General features: G+C 43.0%; 1 protein-coding gene across 1 annotated transcript; it reads right to left on the bottom strand.

Annotated features, from left to right (window-relative positions):
* Window positions 1–726: 726 nt before the first annotated feature.
* Window positions 727–26220, bottom strand: Mki67 (marker of proliferation Ki-67). Its single transcript, XM_032892390.1, has 14 exons — window positions 25871–26220; window positions 24007–24085; window positions 23803–23918; window positions 21066–21132; window positions 18434–18479; window positions 17076–18011; window positions 15472–15647; window positions 14375–14636; window positions 14170–14288; window positions 13913–14084; window positions 11842–11997; window positions 4750–11006; window positions 3669–4091; window positions 727–1064 (listed from the first exon to the last, which is right to left on the bottom strand). The coding sequence occupies exons 1-14, from the start codon at window positions 25960–25962 to the stop codon at window positions 999–1001; spliced, it is 8967 nt and encodes a 2988-aa protein (XP_032748281.1). The 5' UTR covers window positions 25963–26220; the 3' UTR covers window positions 727–998.
* Window positions 26221–26581: the final 361 nt, after the last annotated feature.

Below are 26581 nucleotides of genomic sequence, written 5' to 3'. Positions count from 1 at the left end.
TTTTCACCTGTACACCCAGCTGTATCTCAGACAGGGGATGGAGAAGTGAAGTGGTTAGGGCAACGGCTGAGCAGGGTGCACTTTAGGGTACACTCCAGCTTCTCTTCAAGCACTGGGCAGAGATATCTGGAATGATGATGTTACTACTGGAAAACAGAAAGGGGACTAGAGGGCAGAGTAAAAAGTGCAAAGTTGCACTTATGCAAATACACAGTACAGATATGTTATGTCTATGGTCTGAAACGGAAAGGAGTCTAGGTTAAAGTGAGACTTGGAAGATTATCCTCTCGTACCAGACACCTTGCTGCCAGGCAAGAGGTCAGAAAAGCACATGGTAAAAGCAGAAGCTAGGATAGGAGACTAGAGTAGCATATTATCCAACAGCAAAGGTTCCATAGGCAAAGCAGTCAACTTGATCAGTACAGACACCTAATGAAAAGCACAGGTATCAATCACTCTTTAACATAGCAACCTGTGCCCCTGAAGGTGAGCTCATAAGCCATCCTCGTCAGATGTTTCTATCAAAAGTCAAAGGCCCAAAGGATCAGGCTGACTTGTACAAATGATTAATGGTCACAGTCTTCAAACCAAATGCCCCATCGTACAGTTATCCTGTGTAAGCTCTACTATAACTGCACAACTAATGTCTAATGAGTGGAGGAACACCTTCCCATCCCTTGTGATGCCAGACATGAGTAGCTGCAATTGCTCAGAGAGGCCACAGGAGGCAGTGAATTTCACAGAGCTTTATTGGGTAGGACAGAGGGCCACATTTCTACCTGTTTACCCACCAAACATTTAAACTGCTATTGCTCTGAGATCCCTGGTGATCTTCATGATCTCCATTGGAGCTTGAAGAGAGTATGATCAGGAAAGCTCAAAGCCTCCTTCCTTAAGCACAGGTAATATTATTTACAGTTCACCTTCACACTGGAGATGAAAATCATACTGGAATCTATCGCTAAACCAAATTTACTTTTCCTTCTTAAATGTCTTTGCTACACAGTTTCACTTTTCTGGTGACTTCTTGTTCTTAATATCTTGGTGTATACAATGTCTTCATCCTGTTTGGGAAGAAAAACATAACTCCTAAATAATGTGAAGGAACAATTTGATGAACCCCTCGTCCTTACTAGGTGTCATTCAGGTCTCTCATATATAAATTAACTTTGAGCGTCTGGAGAGATGGCTCAGGGGTACTTTCTGCACTTACAGAGGACCTAGTTTAACTCCCAGCATCTATATAGTGGCTCACAACCATCCAGGGGATCAGATGCCCTCTTCTGACTGACCTCTGCAGGCAGGCACATGGCACATAACACATATACATACATACATACATACATACATACATACATACATACATACATACAAATGGTTTCTTACTTAGCTTTTTAAAATTAAGACTCTGTGTTCTTTCACAAGCTTCTAATATATACAAGATCTCCATCACTGTATGTGGTTCACTAATTAGAAAACATCATTCAGAAAAATTGAATGTGACCTAGATAAAAACTTAAGTGTTCTAAAGCCAACTTCCCACAGACAGAGGGCAGTCACTGTGTCCTGAGGTCTCCTATGTGGCTACAAAAGGATAGTGAGTCCTCGAAGGCAGTGGGGAGATAGAAGCAGGCCCATCTACCTGGAAGCCCTCCAATCTACAAAAAGCAAAAAGTCACAAGAGCTTCTTAGAGCAAATGACTCAAAGTAACACAAGGTCCATCCAACGCAAATTAGGAAAAGCCAAGGGTGATGCTGGGCAGCTTTATAAGTGATCACGGACAGTTAAGGAAAGGAGACAGAAAACAGGAACTCTAAGTGTGAGGCTCAGTATGGACAAGAAGATCGTGGTATGTGAATGCTGTTGAATTCTAGAAAATAACAGGGAGATGCTAACATGGATCTACTGTATTCTTTAGAAAGGCACACACACCAGATAAGAGGTTTGCTCCTCCAGTACACTTGCAGGATGGACCCTTGGAAAACACATATACCCCACATTTACAGTATCTGGGTCTATGGACAACGGAACAGACAACAAAGAAAATAGTCCTGGGAAAACTTGTCAGTGTATGGAGTCCACTGGGTACAAGTGAGGAGAAGAGGACTGAGTGCCTATGACCTGGCCTGATCACCCTCAAGGCTTGGCTGTTGTGTTCAGGATCATTTGAGTAAAAGAACCTGGATTTACTCCTTCCATTTTATCCTGATAAAGTACTACTTTTCAGGATTATGAATCTGGGCTTAGCGTTCTGAGGGAACATAAGATATACTTGTTAAGCCTGTGAGGCTGGTGTGTCTTGGTATCTATAAGAAAGCCTACTACCATGAGAGTTTCTGCTTCTAGACAGTCCCTCTCCACGTCTTAGGTATTGATCTACTTTCCTGAGCCTCTAGAGCAGTGGTTCTCAGCCTCTTTGTGGGGTTGTCAAACAACCTTTTCACAGGGGTCACATATATCATGAATATCAGATATTTACAATATGATTCATAACAGTAGCAAAGTTAGTGATCAAGTAGCAAGAAAATAATTTTATGACTGGGGACACCACAACATGAAGAACTGAATTAAAGAGGGTAGGAAGGTTGAGAACCATTGCTCATTCTATCTGCACCTCTTCACTAGACTTTCATGCCTCTTGCTCCATCCCTCAGCCATGTGGGATGTTTTGTGGCCTCTGGGAGGCCTGGGTCTCCTTGCACTGTCAGTTGTTTCTTGGTTTATTCTAGAAGTGGTTAGGACTGCCAGCTCAGCACACCTCTGTCTTGAGTGGCTGTCACTACCCCTATCTCATCAGCTGTCTCGGAACGTTCAGAGTATGTTCAGGTTCAACTTGAGTGCCAAGAGCAATTATGTGTCATTCCCACAAAGGTAACTGCCTACCTCATCTTTAACTTTTCCTAGACTACTGATTAATGTAAGCCTGCCATTGGGAGGGTGCAAGCACAGGCAGCACATGAGCATTTACAGTCTACCAGCTTAGATAGTGTGTGAGCTTAGGGTGCTGAGCCAGCACACTTTCTACTGAGCAGACTTTACCTACTTCCTTTTATTTGGTTAGGAGACAGACAACGCTGGGTTTATTCTGCCTTTTTATTTATTTTTTAAAATCCGATTTATTCCTTTATTTATTTTTATTTTTTTGCCTTCACCTATGTATGGACACATGCCTGCTTGGTGCTTAAGGAGGTCAGAAGAGAAGATCAGATCCCCTAGAACTGGAGTTACAGATAGTTGGCAGCTATGTGAGCCTCAGGAATCATACCTGGCTCCTCTGAAAGAGCAGTCAGTGCTCTCAACTGCTGAACGAACTCATTCAGCCATTTTAAAGGAAATCTTTTGAGGTCCTGACATGCCCACTTTTGTTTTAGTTAAGTGTTGCCAATCTTAAGAGGCTGAAGATGTCATCTATAACCATAATAAGCCACATCACAAACATCAGAAGATGACATTAAAATAGCTAGCTCTTCTGGAATGAAACCTTCAGTGGGTAAATTTGCTATTCAAAGTGGATTTACCAAACAAGCACAAGAAAGCAGGAGCCTGAGTGATGGCTTCTCCCACTAGCATAGCAGGAGCTGCTGGTATGTCCTTCTGCCTCTGCAACCTGGGCACAAATATTAGAATGTTCTGGGTCTCTAGAATGTAAGACAGCAAGGGTCCTTACCTTCTTCAGAGTTTTTGCATCTTTCTTGGCCCCTCGAGTTACTCTTGGCTTAGGTTCATTGTCCAAAGTGACTCTAGTTTGTCTGGATCTCAAACGCCTAACATCTGGATCTCCAGAGACTCCTTTCTCTTGCTGGGTCTTTATCGAGATTTCTGCACCTGATTTTCTTGTTTTCTCTTCTGCTTCATGAGGGTGGGGAATCTCCGTCTGTCCTCTAGACCTCAAACATGTTCTTTTCCCACTGACTTTGCCCAGAGATGAAGACTTCTTGGTTCCAGGACCTGGATTCTGCGGCTCTGTCTCCTGGGAGATCTTCATTGTTTTCTCATTTTTCTTTATCCCAACCTTCTCTGCAGACGCATCAAACTTGGGGCTTGGCTGTTTTTCAGTTTTCTTTCGGTACCTAGAGCTCTGGGGTATTTTCTAAGGCAATGAGAAGACAGCCACAAAATTAGCTAAATCTAAAAGATCCATCAGGAAAAAAAAATAAAAGCAAAAATATTAAAAAAAAACCCACAAACTTTATATATTAAATTTATATTTACTGAGTCATCTATGATATTCGAGGCAATGCCTTGGTTACTTTGTTCCTACAGAAAAATAATCATCTCTACTAATAAATTATAAATTCAAGATGTCAATCATAATACATATCAAAACCACTCCAGTTCATACTATTGAAGAATGCCCATCATAAAGGCAGTAGTGGTCCTTTAAAGATCACTAAGGTACAAGGCCCTGCAATCTTTGAGGGTGCCATGGTAACCTGCCTACTTCATTCCTTTTCAAGGATATATAACCTATGTCCTTAATACTGTCACATACACAGAGCTACACTGACCACCTGTTCCCTGACACATTCTTCAAACCAAAGATACATTTAGTTTAGAGAGGAAAACATTTAGGAGTTAGTCTATTCCTTGCACAGATCCCTAAGGATCACTGGCTAAGCCTATTAATGGTGAAAAATAAAACTTAAGGAGATGAATAGTTATATGTGCACAAACTCCCAGCAATATACACAAATACCCTCAGCAAACACACCCTTCCCGACAAGCACCCACTATATTCCCCACATCACCTGATCTGGAGTGACAGGGTTCTCTCTTTTGGCTTGCATTTCTTCTGTTTGCATAATGGTGCTAATGTGCTCCTCCACAGATTCACGTTTATGTGACACACTTCTCAGGTGTTTCACCTTCACCAGCTCAGGCGACACGTGTCTCTTGGTAGAAGCAGCCCTTTGTGTCTTATGTACAGGTTTCTCATCTGTTGCTTCCTGCTTTGGGGTTACAGAGCACAAAGCCCTGGTTTTCAAAATCCTTCCATCTCTTGCAGACTTACTGGGGGTGGACAGGTAAAGGTTGCTTTTGCCTTGTAATGCTGCAAGGTCACTGGTATCCATCAACACTTCTTTGGGGTCCTCTTTAGAGGTCCTCAGCACTCTTCTGCATTTTCTCAGAGGTTTCATTGAGTCTGGCTTTTGCTGTAGAGTGCTCTTAAGAATATTAGTGTCATGTCTTAGTTTCTCAGAGTGATCTGATATTTGTGTTATTTCTTTGGAGTCACCCAGGACTTCAAGAGGTTGAACCCCATTCTTACGTGTCCTTAGCTGCCTTTTGCTGTCAGTTTCTTTGGCTACTGTATCTAATGTCTGCTTTACAGGTGCCTTTGAAGCTTTGGTACCATTGTCATCAATTTCAGTGACCTTTCGGGATCGCACACTTTGCCTTGATGTTGGCACTGTCTTCCTTACTGCTGAAGGCTTGTCTGCCTCTACTTTCCCATGTCTTGTCCTGGGACGTCTTGGTGAGGGTTGGAGGCTATCAACTTGCTCTGGTTGTAGAGAATTACAGGGCATCTGTGTGGGTTCTTTATCCCTTGCAGATTTCTCAGTGTGACCTAGGGTTTGGATTGGTCCTTTGAGACCAGCCAATTCTACGGTCTGTGCCTTTTCCTTGGGTATCCTCCGTGGCCTCTTGCTGACAGGAATACTTGCTACTGGGTCAATTTTCTGCTCTGTAGACTTCTTAAGCTCTTCAACATTTATCCTGTTACCCATGGGCTCTTTGAGTCTGTTCCTGGTTTCCCTGACTGGTTGCTTTCTCTGTGCTGTGGGCTCCTTTGCCACACCCACTTTGAATAGTTGTATTCTGAGCTGCTTCTTTAAGCCTACTAAGGTTTTCTTCTCTTCTGGTTGTGGAGATTTGCAAGACATTCTTGTGGCAATTTCCTCTTGGAAACTAGTCAGCTCTTCCAAGGGTTGGGTCTTTTCCTTAACCTTTCTTGGTTGGTTCCTCCTGCCGGTTAAACTTATGGCTGGGTCTTGTTTCTGTGCCGAAGACTCCTTAAACTCACCTATACCATTACTACTATCTATGGGCTCTTTGTGTGTGTTTCTGGTTTGCCTTAACACTCTTGTAGTCGTTCTTTGTGGTATGGGCTCTTCAGTCACACCCAGTCTCCTGAGTCGTCTTCTTGGCTGTATCTCTGAAGTTGTATCCACAGGTTCTGGAGATTTGCTGGGCACCTTTGCGGTTTTGTCAACAATAACTGAGTCCATTACCAAGCATGGAGCTTGGCAGAGCTCTTGGAAGCCAGGCAGATCCTCTAGGGTCTGTGGCTCTTCTGCTCCTGCAATTCTTTGCCTCTTGCTGCTAGGTAAATTGACTGCTGTGTCCAATTTCCGCTTTACACATTGCTTCCTTGCTTTAATGACTTTCTCTTCACCTCCTGGTGCTCTAGATGAGTCCACAATTTCCCCTGACATTTTTGGATGCATTCCGTCTTCTGACAGTTCATTTTTCACATAAACGTTCCTAAGACGAGTTCTGAGCTGTCTACCTGAGATTACTGAAGTATCTATTGGCTCTGGTGGTGGAGAACTGCCTGGCATTTTTGCAAGATTGTCCAGTGTCACTAAATCCTTGTTCTGTCCTGGTGTCTTGGACAGTCTCTTTGTGCTTGCTGGGGTTATGACTGGTTGTGGTTGTACAGATTCCAGAGACATCTTTGCACTTTCATCAACAGTCACAGAGTCACTGGCACCAGCTGGTGTTTGGAAGAGTTCTTGGAAGCCATCCAGGTCTTCTAGGGGCTGAGCCCTGGTCTTAGGTGTCCGTGACCTTCTCTTATGTCCTGCTGAATTTCCTGTGAATTCCAGTTTCTGCTTTGGAGTTTGCATAAAGGGTGTGGTGTCATTTTCTTCCTGCACTGGTGCCGGTGTGCCTGTCACTGTGCCTGATGACTTTGTTCGTTTCCCCAGGGTCGAAGGCTCTTCTCTCACATCCACCTTACTGAGACCTGTCTTGGACAGTCTCTTTGTGCTTGCTGGGGTTATGACTGGTAGTGGTTGTAAAGATTCCACTGGCATCTTTTTACTTTCCTCAACAGTCACTGAGTCACTGGCACCAGCTGGTGTTTGGAAGAGTTCTTGGAAGCCACCACAATCTTCCAGGGGCTGGTCTTTTTCCTTAGGTGTTTGTTGTGGTCTGGTAAACCCAGTTAAATCTGCTGCAATTGCCAGTGTTTCCTTTGGAGTCTCCATAATTGCTTTGATCCCATTATCCTCCTGCACTGGTGCTGTGAGGGCTCTGCCAGGTGACTGCTTCCCGAGAACTGAAATTCCTCCCGTCACATCTACTTGTCTCAGGCTAATCTTGGGCAGACTCTTTCTGTTGTTTTGGGTTCTAACTGGTCCTGATTGTGGTGGTTTAGTAAACATTGTTGAGGCTTCAGTGTTCAAAGAGTCCTTAGCATGGCCTGGCATTTGGCAAAGCTGTTGGGAACCAGTCACGTCTTCTAGGCTTTGTGTGCTATCCTTTGAGGAACATCTCATCCTCTTGCTGCTAGGCATACTAGCTGTTGGATCCAGTTTACGCTTTGCAGGTTTCCTAGATGACCTAAAGACTTTGTTGTTGTTAGGTACTTGAAGTGTGTCTATACCTTCTCCTAATTGTAGATGTTCCTCTGATTCTAAAAGTTCTTCTTTAACATTCATTTCACTCATACTTGCCCTAGACTGTCTCTCTATGCTCTTTAGGGTTATGGCACTTCCTGGTTGTGGAGAAATAAAGGACATTTTTTTGGTTTTGCCAACTGCTAATGGGCCATTGGCATGGTCTGGTGTTTGGAAACCCTCCTGAAAACCAGATATGTCCTCTAGATATTGGGCTTTTGCTTCAGGTGTTCTGGACTGTTTCCTAAGCCCTGTTAAATCTCCTAAAGACTCCCGTTTCTGCTTTGGAGTTTCCATAAAGGGTGTGGTGTCATTTTCTTCCTGCACTGGTGCTGGTGTGCCTGTCACTGTGCCTGATGACTTTGTTCGTTTCCCCAGGGTTGAAGGCTCTTCTCTCACATCCACCTTACTGAGACCTGTCTTGGACAGTCTCTTTGTGCTTGCTGGGGTTATGACTGGTTGTGGTTGTACAGATTCCAAAGACATCTTTGCACTTTCATCAACAGTCACAGGGTCACTGGCAGCAGCTGGTGTTTGGAAGAGTTCTTGGAAGTCATCCAGGTCTTCTAGGGGCTGAGCCCTGGTCTTAGGTGTCCGTGACCTTCTCTTAGGTCCTGCTGAATTTCCTGTGAATTCCAGTTTCTGCTTTGGAGTTTCCATGAGGGCTGTGGTGTCATTTTCTTCCTGCACTGGTGCTGGTGTGTGTGCTGCTTTGCCTGGTGACTTTATTCTTTCACCCAGGGTCGAAGGCTCTTCTCTCACATCCACCTTACTGAGACCTGTCTTGGACAGTGTCTTTGTGCTTGCTGGGGTTATGACTGGTTGTGGTTGTACAGATTCCAGAGACATCTTTGCACTTTCATCAACAGTCACAGAGTCACTGGCAGCAGCTGGTGTTTGGAAGAGTTCTTGGAAACCATCCAGGTCTTCTAGGGGCTCAGTCCTGTTCTTGGATGCTCGTGACCTTCTTTTATGTACTGTTGAATTGGTGAAATCTGTTTTCTGCTTTGGAGTTTCCATAAAGGGTGTGGTGTCATTTTCTTCCTGCACTGGTGCTGGTGTGCCTGTCACTGTGCCTGATGACTCTGTTTGTTTCCCCAGGGTCGAAGGCTCTTCTCTCACATCCACCTTACTGAGACCTGTCTTGGACAGTCTCTTTGTGCTTGCTGGGGTTATGACTGGTAGTGGTTGTAAAGATTCCAGAGACACCTTTGCACTTTCATCAACAGTCACAGGGTCACTGGCAGCAGCTGGTGTTTGGAAGAGTTCTTGGAAGCCATCCAGGTCTTCTAGGGGCTGAGCCCTGTTCTTAGGTGTCCGTGACCTTCTCTTAGGTCCTGTTGAATTTCCTGTGAAATCCAGTTTCTGCTTGGGAGTTTCCATGAGGGCTGTGGTGTCATTTTCTTCCTGCACTGGTGCTGGTGTGCCTGTCACTGTGCCTGATGACTTTGTTCGTTTCCCCAGGGTTGAAGGCTCTTCTCTCACATCCACCTTACTGAGACCTGTCTTGGACAGTGTCTTTGTGCTTGCTGGGGTTATGACTGTTTCTGCTTGTGAAGATTCCAGAGACATCTTTGCACTTTTATCAACAGTCACAGGGTCACTGGCAGCAGCTGGTGTTTGGAAGAGTTCTTGGAAACCATCCAGGTCTTCTAGGGGCTGAGCCCTGGTCTTGGATGCTCGTGACCTTCTCTTATGTCCAGTTGAATTTCCTGTGAATTCCAGTTTCTGCTTTGGAGTTTCCATAAAGGGTGTGGTGTCATTTTCTTCCTGCACTGGTGCCGGTGTGCCTGTCACTGTGCCTGATGACTTTGTTCGTTTCCCCAGGGTCGAAGGCTCTTCTCTCACATCCACCTTACTGAGACCTGTCTTGGACAGTCTCTTTGTGCTTGCTGGGGTTATGACTGGTTGTACAGATTCCAGAGACATCTTTGCACTTTCATCAACAGTCACAGGGGCCCTAGCACCAGCTGGTGTTTGGAAGAGTTCTTGGAAGCCATCCAGGTCTTCTAGGGGCTGAGCCCTGTTCTTAGGTGTCCGTGACCTTCTCTTAGGTCCTGTTGAATTTCCTGTGAAATCCAGTTTCTGCTTTGGAGTTTCCATGAAGGTTGTGGTATCATTTTCTTCCTGCGCTGGTGCTGGTGTGTGTGCCACTCTGCCTGATGACTTTGTTCTTTTCCCAAGGGTTGCAGGCTCTTCTCTCACATCCACCTTACTGAGACCTGTCGTGGACAGTCTCTTTGTGCTTGCTGGAATTCTGACTGATTCTGTGTGTGGAGATTTGCTGGGCATTTTTGTGATTTTGTCACCAGGGACTGGTGATAGAAAGAGTTCCTCGAAACCAGTCAGGTCTTCCACAGGCTGAGCCTTTTCCTTAGCTTTTTCTATAGGCCTCTTGCTTCTAGTTACTGTTGCAGTCAGCATTTCATTTTCAGATTGCCTCAAAGCTTTGATATCCCCATGCTCAAGTTTTAGAACTTTGGGAGTATGCCTGCTTTCCCCTGACATATGTATAAGCTTTGTCACGGCAGAGAGTTCTTCCTTCCTATCTACTTTCCTCCCAGATGTGCTGGTCCGTGGCTTTGCGCTTGCTTTGAGGTTCTCTGTTTTGGGTTGTGGGGATTTGCAAAGGACTTTAGTTTCATCATCACCTATGGGTTCATCTTTGAGATCTGGTGTTCCAAAGTGCTCCATGAAATCAGCTGCACCTTCTAGAGGGTGTGTCATTTTGACAGGGGTCTTTGACCAGCGCTTCACTCTGGTTGCATCTACCACTGTGTTAACTTTCTGTTTTGCAACTCCTTGATCACTTTTTGATGTGTTTTGCGTGTACATGGATTCCTCTAGGTTTTGTATTGTTCCTTGTTCTTGACTAAGTAGGTCCTCAGCACAGTCTGCTGATTGGGTGACCATCTGACTTCCTACTAAGTCTTTTGTTAGTTTCTGCTTCCTGGCACTTGATCTCCTAGCGGATGTCTTTTCTGAATCTTCACTTAATTTACTGTTTTCCTCGCATCTTTGTGAAGAGTTTTCACTGCCCTGCACTTGTTGGTCTACTTCTTGTCCTTGAAATGTCTTCCGTAGATGTCTTCCTGTGATGCTCTTGGCAAGGACTGCTTCTGTTTTTTCATCCTTCCTTTTGACAAGGGTATGTCTGAGCTCTCTAGATCTCCTTGACTTGCTCATACTTGATGCTGTCTTTAGAGGCTCTGTCTCAAAGGCTGGAGTCTTCTTGTCAATTTGAGTAATGTTATGGACATTCTTAGGAGTTTGCATTGTGTTTTCATGTTTGATGCTCTGCCGTCTTAAGGTAGAACTTGCAGAATATTTATTGGATTGCTGCTTTGCTGCATTCTGAGTACTGAGGAGCACTTTTTCTCCTATAAGAAACAAAAATATATACATAAAAAGTTATCATTTTCACCACCTAATACCAGCTTAATATTTTATCTTTTGGAAGTATATAAGAACCAATAATTTAGCTTTTCTACCAAGGAGTTACTAGATGATCTCAACCATGTACTATTTATGATCTATTAAATGTAATATTATTTGGTAACAGGGAAGAGCCATTGTAAAGTATCCTTAAGGGTCTTCTGAAGCCTGTCAAGACAGGTGACATGGACCTGAATACAAGCAATTTTTGTTCTGAAACATTTGAAACAGTTATTTATTATCTTGATTCACTAATGAAGTAATGGATTCTACTGTGCATGTTTAGGGTCCATATCAAATTCTGTATGTAAGCAACTTGTGATCCTCCTACCTCTACCTCCCAAGTTCTGAGATTAAAGCCATATATCACCACACAATGTTTTTGCAATGCATAGACTTAACCCAGAGGTTCCTGCATGTCAGACGAGCACTGTAACAATCGAGAGTTACATCTCTATGCTCACAATAATTTTTACTGAAATCTATATATAAATATGGCAAGACAAGTGTACTGTTTACACCTCTATCACCTTATGGCAAAGAAGCTAATAGCATACAGACTTATTAACTGAGTGAATAATATTTCCTACCAAGCTAGGTCAATGATTAACATTTAGAAAAATTGCAAAGACTGCTTAAAAACAGAACAGAGATGGTGGAAATGGCATTTGACCAGGAAAAGCTACTGTAGAGAAGAAACTCAGTACTGTGCATGAAGAAAAAGGCAATCTTCAAGTCTCCATTCCACAGTCTAACAGTGGAAAGGACAAATGAACCAACCCAAAATCTCTAAGGCGGTGGGTGGGGGTGTGTCTTCTGAGTTGGTTCCTTGCAACTGTCTTTCAGACAAATTCTCTGAATCAGACAGAATGGAGCCCACGTCACTCATCTGCTGCTGCTTTTCCTTCACTGGAGTCTTGAACATTTCAGTTAGTCCTGAAAAAAAGAAAACATTGGAAACATGGCTTACATTATCTCATTCCTCATGCAAAACAATGTAGCTGACAAAGAAGCTTTCAGATTCCAGGGATGCATCATCTCAGTAAAATGATTTTTGTTAATATGCTCATAAAATTAAAATTAAAAGAACAAAAAACAACAACAAAAAAAAAAAAAAAACAAAAAAAAAAAAAAACACGATAGCCCACTTCTCTAAACCTCTCCTATGGGAAAGGAAATTCAGCGATTTAGCTGACCTCTGTAGTTTTCTACACTAGTTCCCAAACAATAAGCCCCAGCACAGGGACAAAAGTTAGGCATGGGTACCTCACCTCAGAGTATTGATGGTCTGGAATCCATGACCCACAGGCCTTGTTATGCCCTCAGCAAGTCTAGGTTTACCAGATCTAAATCCTAAGTATATATAATATGTTTCTACAGTTTAGAATACAGGCAAAATACTGACCATTTTCAGTCCTGTCAAAAACAAACATTCCCACGCATACACACTTTAAGTATCATCCCTCCCTACTCACTTTAATATCAAAAAGGCAGTAGTGACATAACTCCATATGGATAATTAAGCTTCCTGAAAAGGAAGCTTGTGTGTCATGCTTCTGTCTTGTTGGCTTCACAGAATGAGAGCTTGAGCTGGCATTCACTAAAGAACGGGTCTGAGAACTGTTACAGTGTCTATCCACACTAGCCTGTTCAATAAATCTCTTTCTTTGTCTTCTGGACCTTACTGCTTACTTGAAATGTCAGGGTTTACCCTCCAATGTTTTAAAATGGAAGCTGCCAGGTCAGGTATGGTAGCCCTAAGAAAGTAGAGGCAAGCAGATTTCTTTATGTCTTAAGTTAACCTGAATAGTAAGACTCTATCTCAAGAAAAAAAGAAAAGTGTGTGTGTTGGGGGGCAGAGGGGTTGGGAGCTGCCTACACCAAGAGAAGAGAATTGACTGACTCCAAGAATGAAGGAAGGAAGGAAGGAACACTCAAGACAAGTCACTGTCTCATGTACCGCATATTTAAACTCTTATTTATCTTTGAGTTTTTGAAATATAATATAATCCAATACAATATATATTTATATATCATCCTCAATTTATAATCACATACACACACTTGATTCATTTTTTGTTTTCATCTTTTGTTATTTTTATAAAGATAAATAAATTAATCCAAAATGCAGTTCTTTTAGGGGCAATTTCACAAGCATTATACATTGAGGTATTTGGTCATTTTCAATTCCCAATCTGCCACAAATAAAAGTAAGATTTTACCTACTCAGTTCAAATTGTAATTCTCTCCCAGAAACTTATTGAGGAACATGAAACAAATCTGCTTTCCTGAGAGTAAGTCTAAGCCAGCCAATTACACCTTCACTGATACTCAAGACAGTGAAATAGCTCAGAAAAACCTTTCTTACATGGCTTCCTCTCAGCAAGCAGTTAAGCTCACTAGAAAGAAAATGAATCTTGGAAAAGCATTACTACTGCTCTAAACCAACTTATTCCCTGGGATCAGTCGTCAGTACAACTCCTTGGGAAGAAAATAACACCCAATCATCCTCACACCACAATGCACCTTTCCGTTTTCTGTTCACACACTGCTCACCAGAGGCTATGCACTTCAGATTTCCATCCCTGCTTCCTGTAGGGCACAGATCCCCCAAATTGACTGAGACCTGTCCTCTACTCCCAACCAACTTCATCTTTGAATATTATGACACCCAAAAGCTGCTGGCCCAATGGGTTATTCTGTAGTCACTCACTGCTACTGGACTCCAGCTAGGGTTCTAAGGTTGTAAGAGGGGGCGTGGGATGGAGGTAACAAGCATCAAGGAAGTCACAAACAGAACGATCAAGAAGACTGTGACTGCAGACCTTCTCGTAAATGTAACTACATTTACCTGTCAGATCTTCACTGAAGTCCATTTTCCGGTTTAGCATCAAGTTGTTCAGCATTTTGTAGGGTCGGGCAGGCATGCTTGCCTTTTCAGTCTGTGCTCTCCCTATTACAATGGTACAGGGTGAGTTTGCGTGGCCTGTAGTAAACTGATCGTGAAGGCTGCTTGTAGGTTTCTGCAGACAAACAAAATATCACAGCATGAACATCGCATGCCTAAGACAACTGAAAATAAAAGCAGGTGTGGCTGAAGCTCTATACCTTTGGAGTACTGGGTCTTCTTTGTCTTTTTCTTGTCTGCTTTTGAGGGACATGTTTCACAACTTTCATTTGTGTTTGTTTCACGCCAAGTTTTACAACATCAGCCCATGATTTTGCAACTGTCAAAAGGAAGAGATGGTGAACGTTTCAAAACACATCATAAGAAAGTTGAGTTGGAACTCTTTCTGCCCAATACAGCACTAACCAATCAGGTTGGCTTCAGAAGCACCACTTCTTCTTTTGGAGCAAATCATCTGTAGAATGCCATGCTGACTTCGGCTGATGGATGCTCTCTTCGCAGGCAGGTTGCCACTCTTCCTGCCTGCTTTCTTGGGAATGTCTGTCTCATTTAAGAATTCGCTTCCGCTGGAAGCAAGTGAAGTCCTGCCTGATCTTCGTCTTTCATCATTTGTCCTTGGTGGAGTTACTCCAGGAGACTCTTGTTTCCCTGGAGACGGAGGCCGTTCCTGACAAGGCAGAAATCATTTATGAAAAGCCTGACTAAGGAGGTTAACATCTCTGTAATGCCTGTTAAAAACCTTTACAACAAACCAGGTAGCTTTTAAATCATGCACCAGTGGCTCTGTCTTTCAAGGATAAGAAAGGGATCAGTTGCCCCATTCATTTAAGCAGAGGAAGGGGACATATGAACCAGTGGAGTCTATTTCTGGTGGAAACAGGGACACTACTCAGCGAAATAAGGCACTCGGTTTCAGCTCAGCCAATACCAGCCGGGGGGTCTGCATGGACAAAGCTACTTTTATGAGGTGGGACAAGGCAGGTATTAGGTGTGCTTCCAAGTCTTTTAGGTTCTTAAAGAATAAGCTGTCCAGGGCCCTTTTAGGAAACTGAGCTACACAGTCACACCAAGGAAAAGCAATAGAACAGTGACAGAGGGCTAAAGGCCTAAGGAGCTACATGTGCAGAAGAGATATGTTTTACTGAAGATTTTCCTCCCCACAACCTCAATGCACTATACTCCCAGGAAAAAAAACAAAAAAACCCAAAGCAATCCTTGTGGTCACATGTGCTGTTGCCCTCAGCTTCTTCTAAATAATGCCAGTGTGTCCCAGGGAGTTATATGGCCCTATGGTGTGTCAGGGTCTTCTTTAAAGGGAAAGTGTCTAGTACCCCGCCTTACCTCCCAGAACTACTTGAGAGCTCATATGCTTGTTACTGGGCATGAGACAAGTGGTAGAGAAATAAGAACTCAATTACCCTTTACATCAGCCTGGTTTTGGATAGAAAGTGAACCATCTGTGAAATATGAGGTACAAACACAGGATTGACTGTACAACTAACCTTGATGATTTTCTTTAGGCCAGCTGGACTGTGAGTGCCGAGAGACTTCCTCTTGGTTGGTGTTTCTCCTCTTTTGAGTGGAGTATTAGGAGGCAAGTTTTCATCAAATAATTCAGGTCTTAGATGACCCCCAAAGGATACACGTCTTCTCTTCAAAGGCACTCCCTCACTCTTGTCTGAAGTAAGGAATGCAAACAGATAAAAAGAGCAATGAAAACGCTATGCCAGGACTTAGGATTTATTTCAAAATAGCATGAAAAAGTAATGCATTGCAAAGGCACTGAAACATGGCACCTTTATTCATAAAACTGAAACCAGAGCAGCCTCAGGACTTCCTAAAAGATCTCAAGAAAAACCAGATGCATTGCACTTTAACTGGAGAGAATGGAGGTTCTCCTTAAAACTAAAAATTAAAAACTTAAAAATTGCATGTGACTTAGCTTAAGAAAGTCATCTGCCCACAGCAGTAGTGTTACTCTCCAGCAGAGGAGACAGAACCTGAGCAGTGCCCTGGGGAACTGGATAAAAGACACACATACATGGGCCAGACCCAGATCTGCCTTATGAGTAAACTATATGAGCAGGCAAAATATCTCAGGTCATGCTAGTAGGAAGTTCATGCAACCCAAACCCATTCTATAACTTCCTGAATAGTCTACATGAACTCCTTGTCCAGGACTGGCACTCCATTATAAGGCACAACTGAACACTGGCTGACGCTGATAGGTTCAAGTGTCACTGACAGATAGCCACACCAATAGGTCACCAACAGAAGCTATTCCTGATATAAAGGTCATTTGCATTGGAGCCCAGGGATCTTTCCTTTCTTTAAGCCAGCATGAAACAAGTATGCAGGAAGATGCCATGAGGCTGCTCACTATGTAGCTTTGGGTGGTTTGTAAAGAGCCTCCATGTTTGTAAAGAGAGATAAAGAGAAAGCTTTCTCTAGGTGGTGAGATGGTTAGGCAGGTAAGGGTGATTGCTGCCAAGGACCTGAGGTCATTCCCTGGAACCAAGATGGCACATGGTGGAAGGAGAGAACTGGCCCCTACAAGTTGTCCTCTGACTCCTGCAGAAGCACCATGGCACAGGCTTATGTTCCCTTACCCCCATATACAAAAATAAGTACATGTAATAAAAAATTTAAAAACAAAATGTTAATGCCTTGGAAGCATATAGTACTTTGCTACATAGAGAAATTCTGCCTCAAAAAAACAAAACAAGACAAACAAAACAAAAAAGGAGAGACTTAGAACAGAGTTTGAACACCTATGAGCTACTATGTTCAATGACGGCTCAAAGGACTGACCATGATTTAGTTCCAAGAACCAATCCCATAAGATATAATTGGGATTCAGAAAAACTCCATTTTTTTTCCTGAGGTAGTTTCTGTGATATGGTTCCCCCCTGAACTAGTTGCACCTCCTCTATTATGCCTCTTTATAAATGGCAAAGTCTTCAGTGCCCATGTATCAGATAAAGCTTGCCTCTTACTGTATCAAGGTTCCTTAGCACACAGCTAGTCACACTAAACAAACATCTCACTAACTCATAATACGTAAGACAGAAAGTAGAAAAAAATAGATCTACATCAAAGAACTTACTAATGGAATCACCACAGTTGCTGATATCAACGGAACTAAGGCCAGTTATACCAGAGCAAGTCTGTTTGGCCACTGTGCCCAGTTTCTCAGGCTTGCTGAAGGAATCCTTGGGACTTTTCTTTTCACCTGGAGCAAGGCACTGTGTTAAAGAGAGCCGCTTTTGTGTCTCTGCAGATGGAACCTCTATGTCTGCAGGAATACTTCTTCTCTTTTTGGAAGAGGAATTTTCTGGTGTATTGGCAGGGCTGGCAACTTTTATTGCAGCTTGATTTCTAGTTACCAGTTTCCCAGGAGTGACTATTTTATGAACTGCCTGGGCACTTTCACTTTCATCCAGATTCACAGAATTTCTTCTGCCAGGAACACGAGAGTCTTCATCCTTAAGCTGCTGTGCCTTCTGCACAGGGGTCTTCATTTTAGCTGTCTCTGTCCCCACACCACCTGTCCGTCTCTCGGCCCAGCTCTTTCCTACTTTGGGTGAAAAGGCTGCTGTGACAGGGGTGCTTCTACTGGACTTTGGTCTTGCCTTGCATGACACCAATCGCGCTGTCTCCCACCATTCTTCTGCTGCACGGTCAAACTGGGGTTCTGATTTTCTATGAGATTTCTCTGATTTTACATCCAACTCTTCCTTCATTGACTGATAAAGTTTCTCAAAGGGAGATTCATTTTTGTTGCTATTGCTAAGGCTCTGTGCAGGAGACTTCAGGTCCCCGTAACTGCTCCGTGTAGCCCTGAACTTCTTAAAGAGATCCCCAGAAGTGGGTTCTCCTAGGTTTCTGCGATCGTGCTGTTCTACATGCCCTGATGAATCTTGGGTAACACTGTCCTTTGAGTCATCTGAGGCAGGACTACCTGCAGAAAGCCCCTTGGCATAGACAAAAGATCTTCTTGAAGCAGTCATTTTTGAAGCTTTGGTATCTTGATCTTTCCCATCTTGGCAATAAATATGAAATAAGAAAGAGAAGTTCAATATTTTCTCAGTGATTTAAACTTTTTGGAATCCAGTACCATATTTTAAATTGCCTTGTACCCCAGCTTTTCATTTAGTCCAGAAATTAATTAATTCCTTACACTTGTCTTATTATGGTATTTCCATCTTGATAAAGCGTATTAGCTTTGAATAACCAGTGATATATCCCACCAGACAGCTCAAGATTAACTGGGAAATTAAAAAAGCAAGCACCAGGGAACAAGTTAACCAGCTCTCTGCTCTGGTTTGGTATTTAAATGGAACCACTCTCTTAGTAGTTTGGGAGTCCAGGAATTTTATGTCTGTGTCCCCATGATCCCACCCTTGCCACTGTCATAGCAGTCTGATGCTGAGGGTACCAGAACAGAACCCAAGCAATACAAACCAGGGTCAGCAGAGACGGTATCTCTTGAGGCTCGCCGTGCTGGTTCCTACACATTTAAAGATAAGAACAAGGATTTAAGTACCTTTTTTAGTGTGGTCATTTTTAAACAATGAAAACTTTTCATTAATTATGTTCTTTGTGAAACTGATTCGTTATGACATTTAGAAGCTTGAGAAATACAGCCAAGTGACTTCAAAGCTAGTGACCATGACCTTAGCACTTCTTAGAAAGCTTAGAGCTTTCTTTTAAAGTTTAGTTTTGTATTTATGTATATGTGCCTGTATTTAGGCACATTTATGTGGGTACCTCCATGGTGTTGTGAGCTGCTCAGTGTGAGTACCAGGAACTGAACTTGGGTCCTCTGGAAGAGCAGCAAACTTTTTTAAAGATTTATGTATATGAGTACACTGTCGCTGTCTTCAGACACACCAGAAGAGGGCATCTATCCCATCACAGATGGTTGAGAGCCACCATGTGGTTGCTGGAAGTTGAACTCAGGACCTCTGGAAGAGCAGTCAGTGCTCTTAACCGCTGAGCCATCTCTCCAGACCCGTCTCCCAGTAAGTTTTCTAGAACTTCTTTATCTTCTAACTTCATATGAAGGAAGAAGCGAAGTTAAAATTAAGTTCCTCCATCTGTTAACTCACCACAGGCACAAACCAGAGGTGCCATAAGTTTCACCAGAAGTGGACTCAGGATATGCTAAACTGCACTAGCACACGTGCTCTCATCCCTAGCAGGTATTTTTGTGTAGCAGAGAGCCAGGAAGTTAAGACACACAAAGGGCAGCACATCTATGTGCACTCGAACTTCAGAGTCTGAATATCAAATTCAACACTTTCTGAACCAATACAGTGCCTACATATTCAGGAATGGAACTATTCTGGAGGTGAAGAATACATGTTTTTACGTGCTATGAACAAAATTGATGTTGAATATCTCTTTCTCTGACGCTTACCATCTTATTTCTAGGGACAGGGAAGAAACTAAACCGGAACCTCACCAATTTGGCTAGGGTAGCTGGCCACCAAACACCAGGCATCCTCCAGTCTCAGTCTTCTCAGTAACAGGGATTACGGGTATTTGCTACCATACCCATGGGTTCTAGGAGATCCAATTCAGGTGCACATGCTTGCAGAAGAAGTATTTTATATAGAGCTATCTTCCCAGCCCTGAACTTTTGCACGATTATAGTAGAGGTATGAAATTCCTATTAACTACTATCACACTATTTATTTGTATTGAATTTTAATGCTTACTTTTATTAAGACTAATAACCAAATAGTTTATCAACTATTAAGTCATACTTATCTATCCCACAGGTCTAAAACTATGAATAATTTTCTTACACCTATTAATAGGATGAATGGTGACAAATGGGTGGGATACCTAAAAAAAAAAATAGCTTCCACCAGAGGTTGATGAGCACTGGGCTCCTCTAAGGAGAAGTGGTATTTAACATGGATATTAATATTTACAGATTTAACTCTTGAAGGAAGAGTGCCTGTTGCTAAATGCAGGTGAACCCTAAAGCTCCTAACCCAAGGGCCTGCAGCTACTTCATGGCACATGCTTGACTACCATTCTAAAAGGAGACAAAGACCCTTAAGACTTAGCCTAAAGCTACTGAATCCCACCGAGCCAGAATCTGTGTCCAGAATTGTGCTTTAGTAAACGATACCAATGGCAGCAATCTGGCTGATACTGTCAAGTGAAAGGATTCCCTCACGAGGCAAGCACTAGACTTTCTTAACTAGGAAGCTTCTTCAACATTCACAAAGTAATTATTTCAGACATACCAAAATGGATAGGAACAAGAAGTAGGAGACAAAGTGATACATCAGATGTCTCTAACTTCCTTGTTAAGTCTCAAACTGGGGATAAATGGCTAACTGAGGTACCCATTAACATATCAAAGTAGATGATGGTTGCCACATACTCCTACAGGGCCTGCTGGATGGCATACCCTCCCCCGAGCTCCTCTGGCCCCTATATAACTCAATCATTTTGGCTAGCCAGTCTCTTGGCCCAGGTTGCTCCTCTTGGTCAGTGGCTCCTCTCCTCTCTCCCCTCCCCCTCACATGGCCCAGCTCAGGGCCACGCTCACTTGGTACTCTCCCAGAAGCCTGTCTCTGCCTATGTTCTCCTTCCAACCTATAATAAACCTTCCCCACCACACATAGCACTAGACTCACTTTCTTAACTAGGAAGCTTCTTCAACACTCACAAAGTAATTATTTTAGACATACCGAAACGGACAAGGAAAAAAGTGTCTTTCCTTTTTTAACTTTTCATACAATTTCTATATATTCTATATATTCTATATATTCTATTTCTATATATTACTAGCATGGGCTAGTAAGATCACAAGATAGTATAGTAGAGTGTAAGACCAAGTTAGCACTCTGTTTCTGAACAGCAAAAAGAAATCAGTTTTGAGTTACTTTACTGTGCTCACAGTCAACTTATTCCCTTATCTTGTTACTTACATTTTTTCTGCTATAATCAGAAAGCCATTCCTGGTCACCAATTTAAATGTGAGAAATCGCTTGTTAAAACGTTTGTTAAAACTTGTTAAAAGTTCCCATCAGGACACGAGAATTAAGGTCAAACCTGAGTATTTTCCCCTCACCTTTCCAAGTGACTTTCTCGGGAATTCTGTTGGCCTGCTTCCATCATGGCTTCTTCCGTCTTCATACCTACAGTGCAGAGTCAGGTGAAGACTGAACATCGAGATTCAAGTGCTAGAGATACGAACCCTGAAACAAACTCCAGGCTTTGTTCAGCATCTTAGCTTACACAAAGAAAAGTTTCTAATGCCAAAAACTTCTATAAATGGAAAATTACAAAGCTGTGTCCCATTAGTGTGATCACTATTTCTTCGCTCTCTCTGGCAGACAGGCCCATCTTAAGAAGATAGCAATGGAATCACGACAGATCTTGGTGATCAATTCGTAGCTGAAACTCTTTACTGTGTACAACAGAAACTTGAGTACCTCGGTGAAGTGGCTTAACTTGAATTTAGATGCTGTCTATGTAAGGTCTGAAGCCAGGTAGCATCCAAAACCTTTCTGAAAGCTATCACAGTGATAAACCAAGTCTCTTTTAAAGAGTCTAGTCAATAGAAAAAAAAAAAGGCCTTTCGAATTGTTCAAAGAGGCAAAGTTCATTTTATATGGATTTAAAGGTAAATCCATCAACATAGTGTATATAAAAAAAAGTCTATTTAAAGTTAAGCCACACAACAGCAGGTTCCTTGACACAACAAAAACCTTAAGAATTATAAAGAGTTGAAAGCTATACAATATAAACATAATGAGTTAACGTATTCATATTTATCATCCAAAAGAATCACTAAGGCAAAAGATGTGACTAAAAGTAAGAGATATTTCAAATGACAAAGAATTCTGTGCATAATTTAGAATTATATCCAGGAGTCCACAACCATATGCCAGGGTGTAGCATCAAAAATATGAAACAAAAAGTGATAGGGAAAATTAATTAAAGAAAAATAAACAAATCCTCAATGGATGATTTCAATATATCTCCTAGGCTAGTAAGCAGGGAAATAGTAAAATAATTTTTAAAAATAGAGAATTTAACAGTTCTACAGATAGAACACTGCATTTGGTAGTTGAGGAATACAGGAAATTTTTAAATACAGGAAATGGGGGGAGGGCATTTGATCACAAAGAAAGTCTTGGCAGATTTCTACTAGAAATCACTCAAATTCTCAAGAATGACTGAACTGTGAATATTCTTACATGCTACAGTACATACTGTGCTATGTTAATAAAATACCTACGCTGTGAGAAGAAACAAGCCAAAGACATCCAACATGCTATAAACCACACACGAGAACATTAGTCAGACATAAACACACAAAGTTTTATGCTAACTATAGTGTTTAGAGTCCCACATGCAAGCATAATGTTATTGCGCCCTGTGTAAAGATTATCATTGTATTATTCCAATGCTGATTTCTGTGCCCCCATTTCTGGTTGCAAACCTTATTCTAAGACTCTGCTGTCTCTATGTTGTATAAGCATCACTCCCCAATTATTTCTTGATTAGTCAACAAAGCTAGTTGATCAGCCAGTGACTGAGAAAGGGAGAGAATAGGGTTGAACTTCCATCTAGCCAAGGGAGGAGAAAAAGAGAGGAAAGAGTGGGGGAAGAGGGGAGGAGAAGGGGAGGGGAAGAAGGGGAGGGAAAGGAAGGAAAAGAAAAGAAAGGAGAGGAGAGGAGAGAGAGAGAGGAAGAGACACGTGAGGATTAGGCAATCTGAGAGTCCAGAGGCACCATGAGAAACACCTGGAGCCCAGAGAGTCCAATCAGTAGTACCAAATGCAAATATCACTGGAATTTTGCTTGGGAGGTAGACAGATTAGCATAGAAAACTAAAATAGAGTAATATCGCTCAGTTGTTATACCCTTAAAGCTTATTAAATAAATATAGTAGTCCAGTCTCAATTATTTGGGAGCTAGCTGGGTTAAAAGAAAAACACAGCAACACACTTATTAAAATGCCACTAACACCCACAAACAGACGGCAAAACTCCAAAGACACCTCTCTCTCTCTCACACAGCCACCATGGTGGCTTACTAAGAGAAAAGCTATGATTAGAGAGAACACACACACACACACACACACACACACACACACACACACACAGGTGTAGAATTTTCCCTTGTGACTTGGCTGTGGTGTATTAGTCAGCTAGGACTCCCACAATTAAAACAGATGGAGTACCTTAAATAACAGAAATTTGCTGCCCACAATTCTGGCTGGAAGTCCAAGTCCAAGGCATCTGTAGGAATGGCTCCTCTGGGCCTCCTGAACTAGCAGCCTCCTTCCTGTCTCTTCACAGCACTTCACCTCAGTGTGATTGTTCCCCTGTATGCTAATCTTTCCTTATTATAATGACATCAGTCCCGGGTTTGGACGAAGCCCGATTGCCTCAGTTTAACAAAATTGTTCTTTAAGAACCAAACATATTCTCTAAGGGACTAGGAGCTTGGAACTTTAAGATGTGCCATCAACAACACTGGGAAAGCAAAGACATTGGGCTTGGGTGTCTAGGCAATCTAGCCTAAGCCAGTTAGAGACCCTGTTTGAAAAAGGAGAGGAAAAACTGACCCAAATTCTCAGGACCAAACCTAATGTTGTCCTCTATTCTCCACAGGCACAGGTCCGAGCACCGGCATATGTACACACACACACACACACACACACACACACACACACACACCACATCCTGTGAGACATTTCCAACATCCATCAACACCAAAGAAGAATCAACGAAGGTACTAGTTTGTGATTAAAGAAAGCACAGTATTCAGAATTATTTCAGTTAGTTTTCACCCACCTAAAGGAGCGGTCAATGATTGTTATTATGTCTCCATGTTTCAGCTGCACAGGCTCATTTACAATAGTGCCATTTACTTGAGTTGGATTGGCGGAACTGAAATTATATAATATTGCCTACAAGGAGAGAGGAGACGCAAACACTAAGGTCTTGCTTCAAGTCAACTTCAAAAGCTTTAAGAGTTGATTTCCAAAGCCAACTTACCTCTTGTTCTTTGACTTCAATTTTGCAATGTTTTTTTGACACTACAGGCAGCTGTATACGAATGTCACAGTCAATACTCCTTAATACAAAAAAAGTAAGGGTTTTAATGAAGGTATACAACTAAAAAAGAAATGCTCAAATTTTCAAATGAACAGAATTTGACTAGTATGTTTAGACTATAAATGTAACGACACAAGGACTGACAAGATTATCATGGGCAGTGCAAACAACGCTCACAAGTATTGCCAAGGAAGTCATAAAAGATCATTAAGATTTCTAGTACTTCAGAATGATTATATTAGAAAATACCAGAACACACAACCAATTACTTTTCATACAAGTAGTTATAATCACAAGACACATATAAAAGAGAACTTTATATCCGTTCAGGAGAACTTCCTGATGTGTTTATAACAATATGGGTGTTTAAGGGCACAGAAGGAACTAGCATAAAATGTGTCGTGGGTAATCAATGCCTCAGTTTCTTCATACACAAAAGGTCTATACCAGCACTTGTGTTACTATTCAGTTATAACTGTGTATGTCACTGGCATGCAGTTAATCCATGTGAGTTTTTAAGTTGTTGTTTTAAAACCACACCAAGTTGACAGACTCAGACGTCCTCACAATACAAACACTAATCCGCAAACAGTATCTAGATTAGAATGTCTTTCTACAAAGCTAGCACAGTGGTGGCACAGCACAGAAGGGACGATCGATCCTAACTCAGTCAAAACCAGGAGTTTCACTGATAGCTCCATTGTGAACATTAAAGTCAGAACATACCCTACACACTGTTTTCCTATGAACCTCTGGCGTCTAAGTATATCTCTTACAACAAATAGCACACAACCAAATGCAAATTATTAACATTTTTAAAACTTGTTAAAAGTATATTTAAGCAATATTGCAGAATAATCAAAATGAATGACACCTGTGACAAGAATATTTACTTTCTTCTTTTAAACAACAACAGCTATAGAAAGTTCCTTACTCTTACAGCTTCCTTACTGTCAAGAAAACAGAGGTTTTGGATATCAAAACACCAGGCAGAGAGACTCTATGTTGGAACCCAGTTTCACTGAGCAGAAAGAGCACCGCAATGCATACTACATACAGAATGCCACAGATATTCTAGATCAGATAATTCCTCAAGCTCTGATCCCCGTCAAATACACCATGTGTCTGTCCTCAGCAATACTAGTGGCAGATACCTCTCCCAGGATGACATGAAAATCTGTCACCAGTCTCTGCCAAATGTCTGAAAACTACCATTCGTGCCTGAACTCCATCTTCCTACCGGACACTCACCCTGTGTCACACACTGACTTAAGTGTCAGGCGCCATATGGAACCCTGGGGATGTAATCATTAACATGGCAGCCCTTGCCTTGGAATTTTAGTCTACTGGGAGACAAACAAAAATCTAAAACCTAGTCACCAACCTGCATGGTGTTAGAAAAGACGAGCTTTCTTTACATCACATTCTCAGGTAACATTTCAAAAGCGGCAGAAACTGCTTTAAGGATCAAAGTTTGCAAAAGTGGCAACGCAAGCAACCGCCTGGAAGGCCTCAGGGTAGATTGCTATCCAGGGGAGGGAAAGAGGGGATTCTCCCAGAGCACCGGAGCAAGGCTCTCCTATCTTCACCTTTCCAGAAACATCCAGAGCCACAGCTGGCTGCCTGAGAGTGGCAATGTGGGAGTTGCGGGACACCGACGTCAGCTTCGCGTCTACTTGGGAAGCTCTCAGTGTGTGAGCGTGACTTCCGAAAATGCTACAGGGATATAGCTCTGTCAAACGCAAAGGGCGGTAGGGGCGCGAGGTCGCAGCCCGCGGTCACCTCGGCCCCTGCGCGAACTCACCTTCCAAACAGGCAGGAGCTGAGGCTCAGCGGGAAGTGTGCGCCATCATCGCCGCTCCGTTTGATGGTGACCAAGCGAGCTGAGGGCGCCATGGTCCGCCCGGCCGTCAGTCCGGAGTCAGTGACTGCGGCCGAGGGCGGAGTAGCTCCTCGGTGAAGCTCGCCGTCTCGCCGCCCGGCCGCTCCTCAGCTGGTTCTGACAGCGAAAGTTAGCTCTGCCCGCGGCTCACCGGGTGCAGCCCGCGTCAGAGCCCTCGGCTCCTCAGCCGCCGAGGTCCGACCACGGCCACGGGCCTTCGCTCCGCCCCGACCCGCACACCCGCCGCCCGCCGCCCGCGTCCCTGGTACACACGGCCCGCCGCCCGCCGGCCCGTCCCGAGTGTCCTCCAAGGCGGTTCCGCGCCAAGGCTGCCCGCCGTGCCCGCCCAATTCAAACGAAAACGGCGGTTCAAATTCTGGCGCTAAGTGCTGCGATTGGGCCATTCGGCCAGCGAGAGACCAATGGAAAGGGCGACATAGGATTGGGGAAGTCCAGAGGTGGAGCCAGGATGCCGGCCTGGTGGTGGGGCGGAGCGGGACAAGTGGGAGGGGCCAGGCCGGTAGGCGGGGCTGGGCCCGGAACTGGCCAGAGAAGCGGGACCAGGCCCGAGTTTCGTGCAGGAAGGCGGGCCCCCGAGGCTTTCGTAGGCAGAGCGTCCCAGCTTTTCAGCGA

This window comes from Rattus rattus, chromosome 2, assembly GCF_011064425.1.
Source record: "Rattus rattus isolate New Zealand chromosome 2, Rrattus_CSIRO_v1, whole genome shotgun sequence".
Classification (NCBI taxonomy): domain Eukaryota; kingdom Metazoa; phylum Chordata; class Mammalia; order Rodentia; family Muridae; genus Rattus; species Rattus rattus.
The sequence above is the reverse complement of the archived record's forward strand: the minus strand, read 5'-3'. Positions and strand labels throughout refer to the sequence as shown.

Excerpts from the sequence above, each read along its gene's own strand:
- Mki67 (XM_032892390.1), bottom strand. The coding sequence starts at position 25,962 with ATGGCGCCCTCAGCTCGCTTGGTCACCATCAAACGGAGCGGCGATGAT. Across the intron at positions 14,637-15,471 it reads GCCTAAAGAAAATCATCAAG|GAACGGCCTCCGTCTCCAGG; the intron begins GTTAGTTGTACA and ends CTGCCTTGTCAG. Across the intron at positions 14,085-14,169 it reads GAAGACCCAGTACTCCAAAG|AAACCTACAAGCAGCCTTCA; the intron begins GTATAGAGCTTC and ends GTTTGTCTGCAG.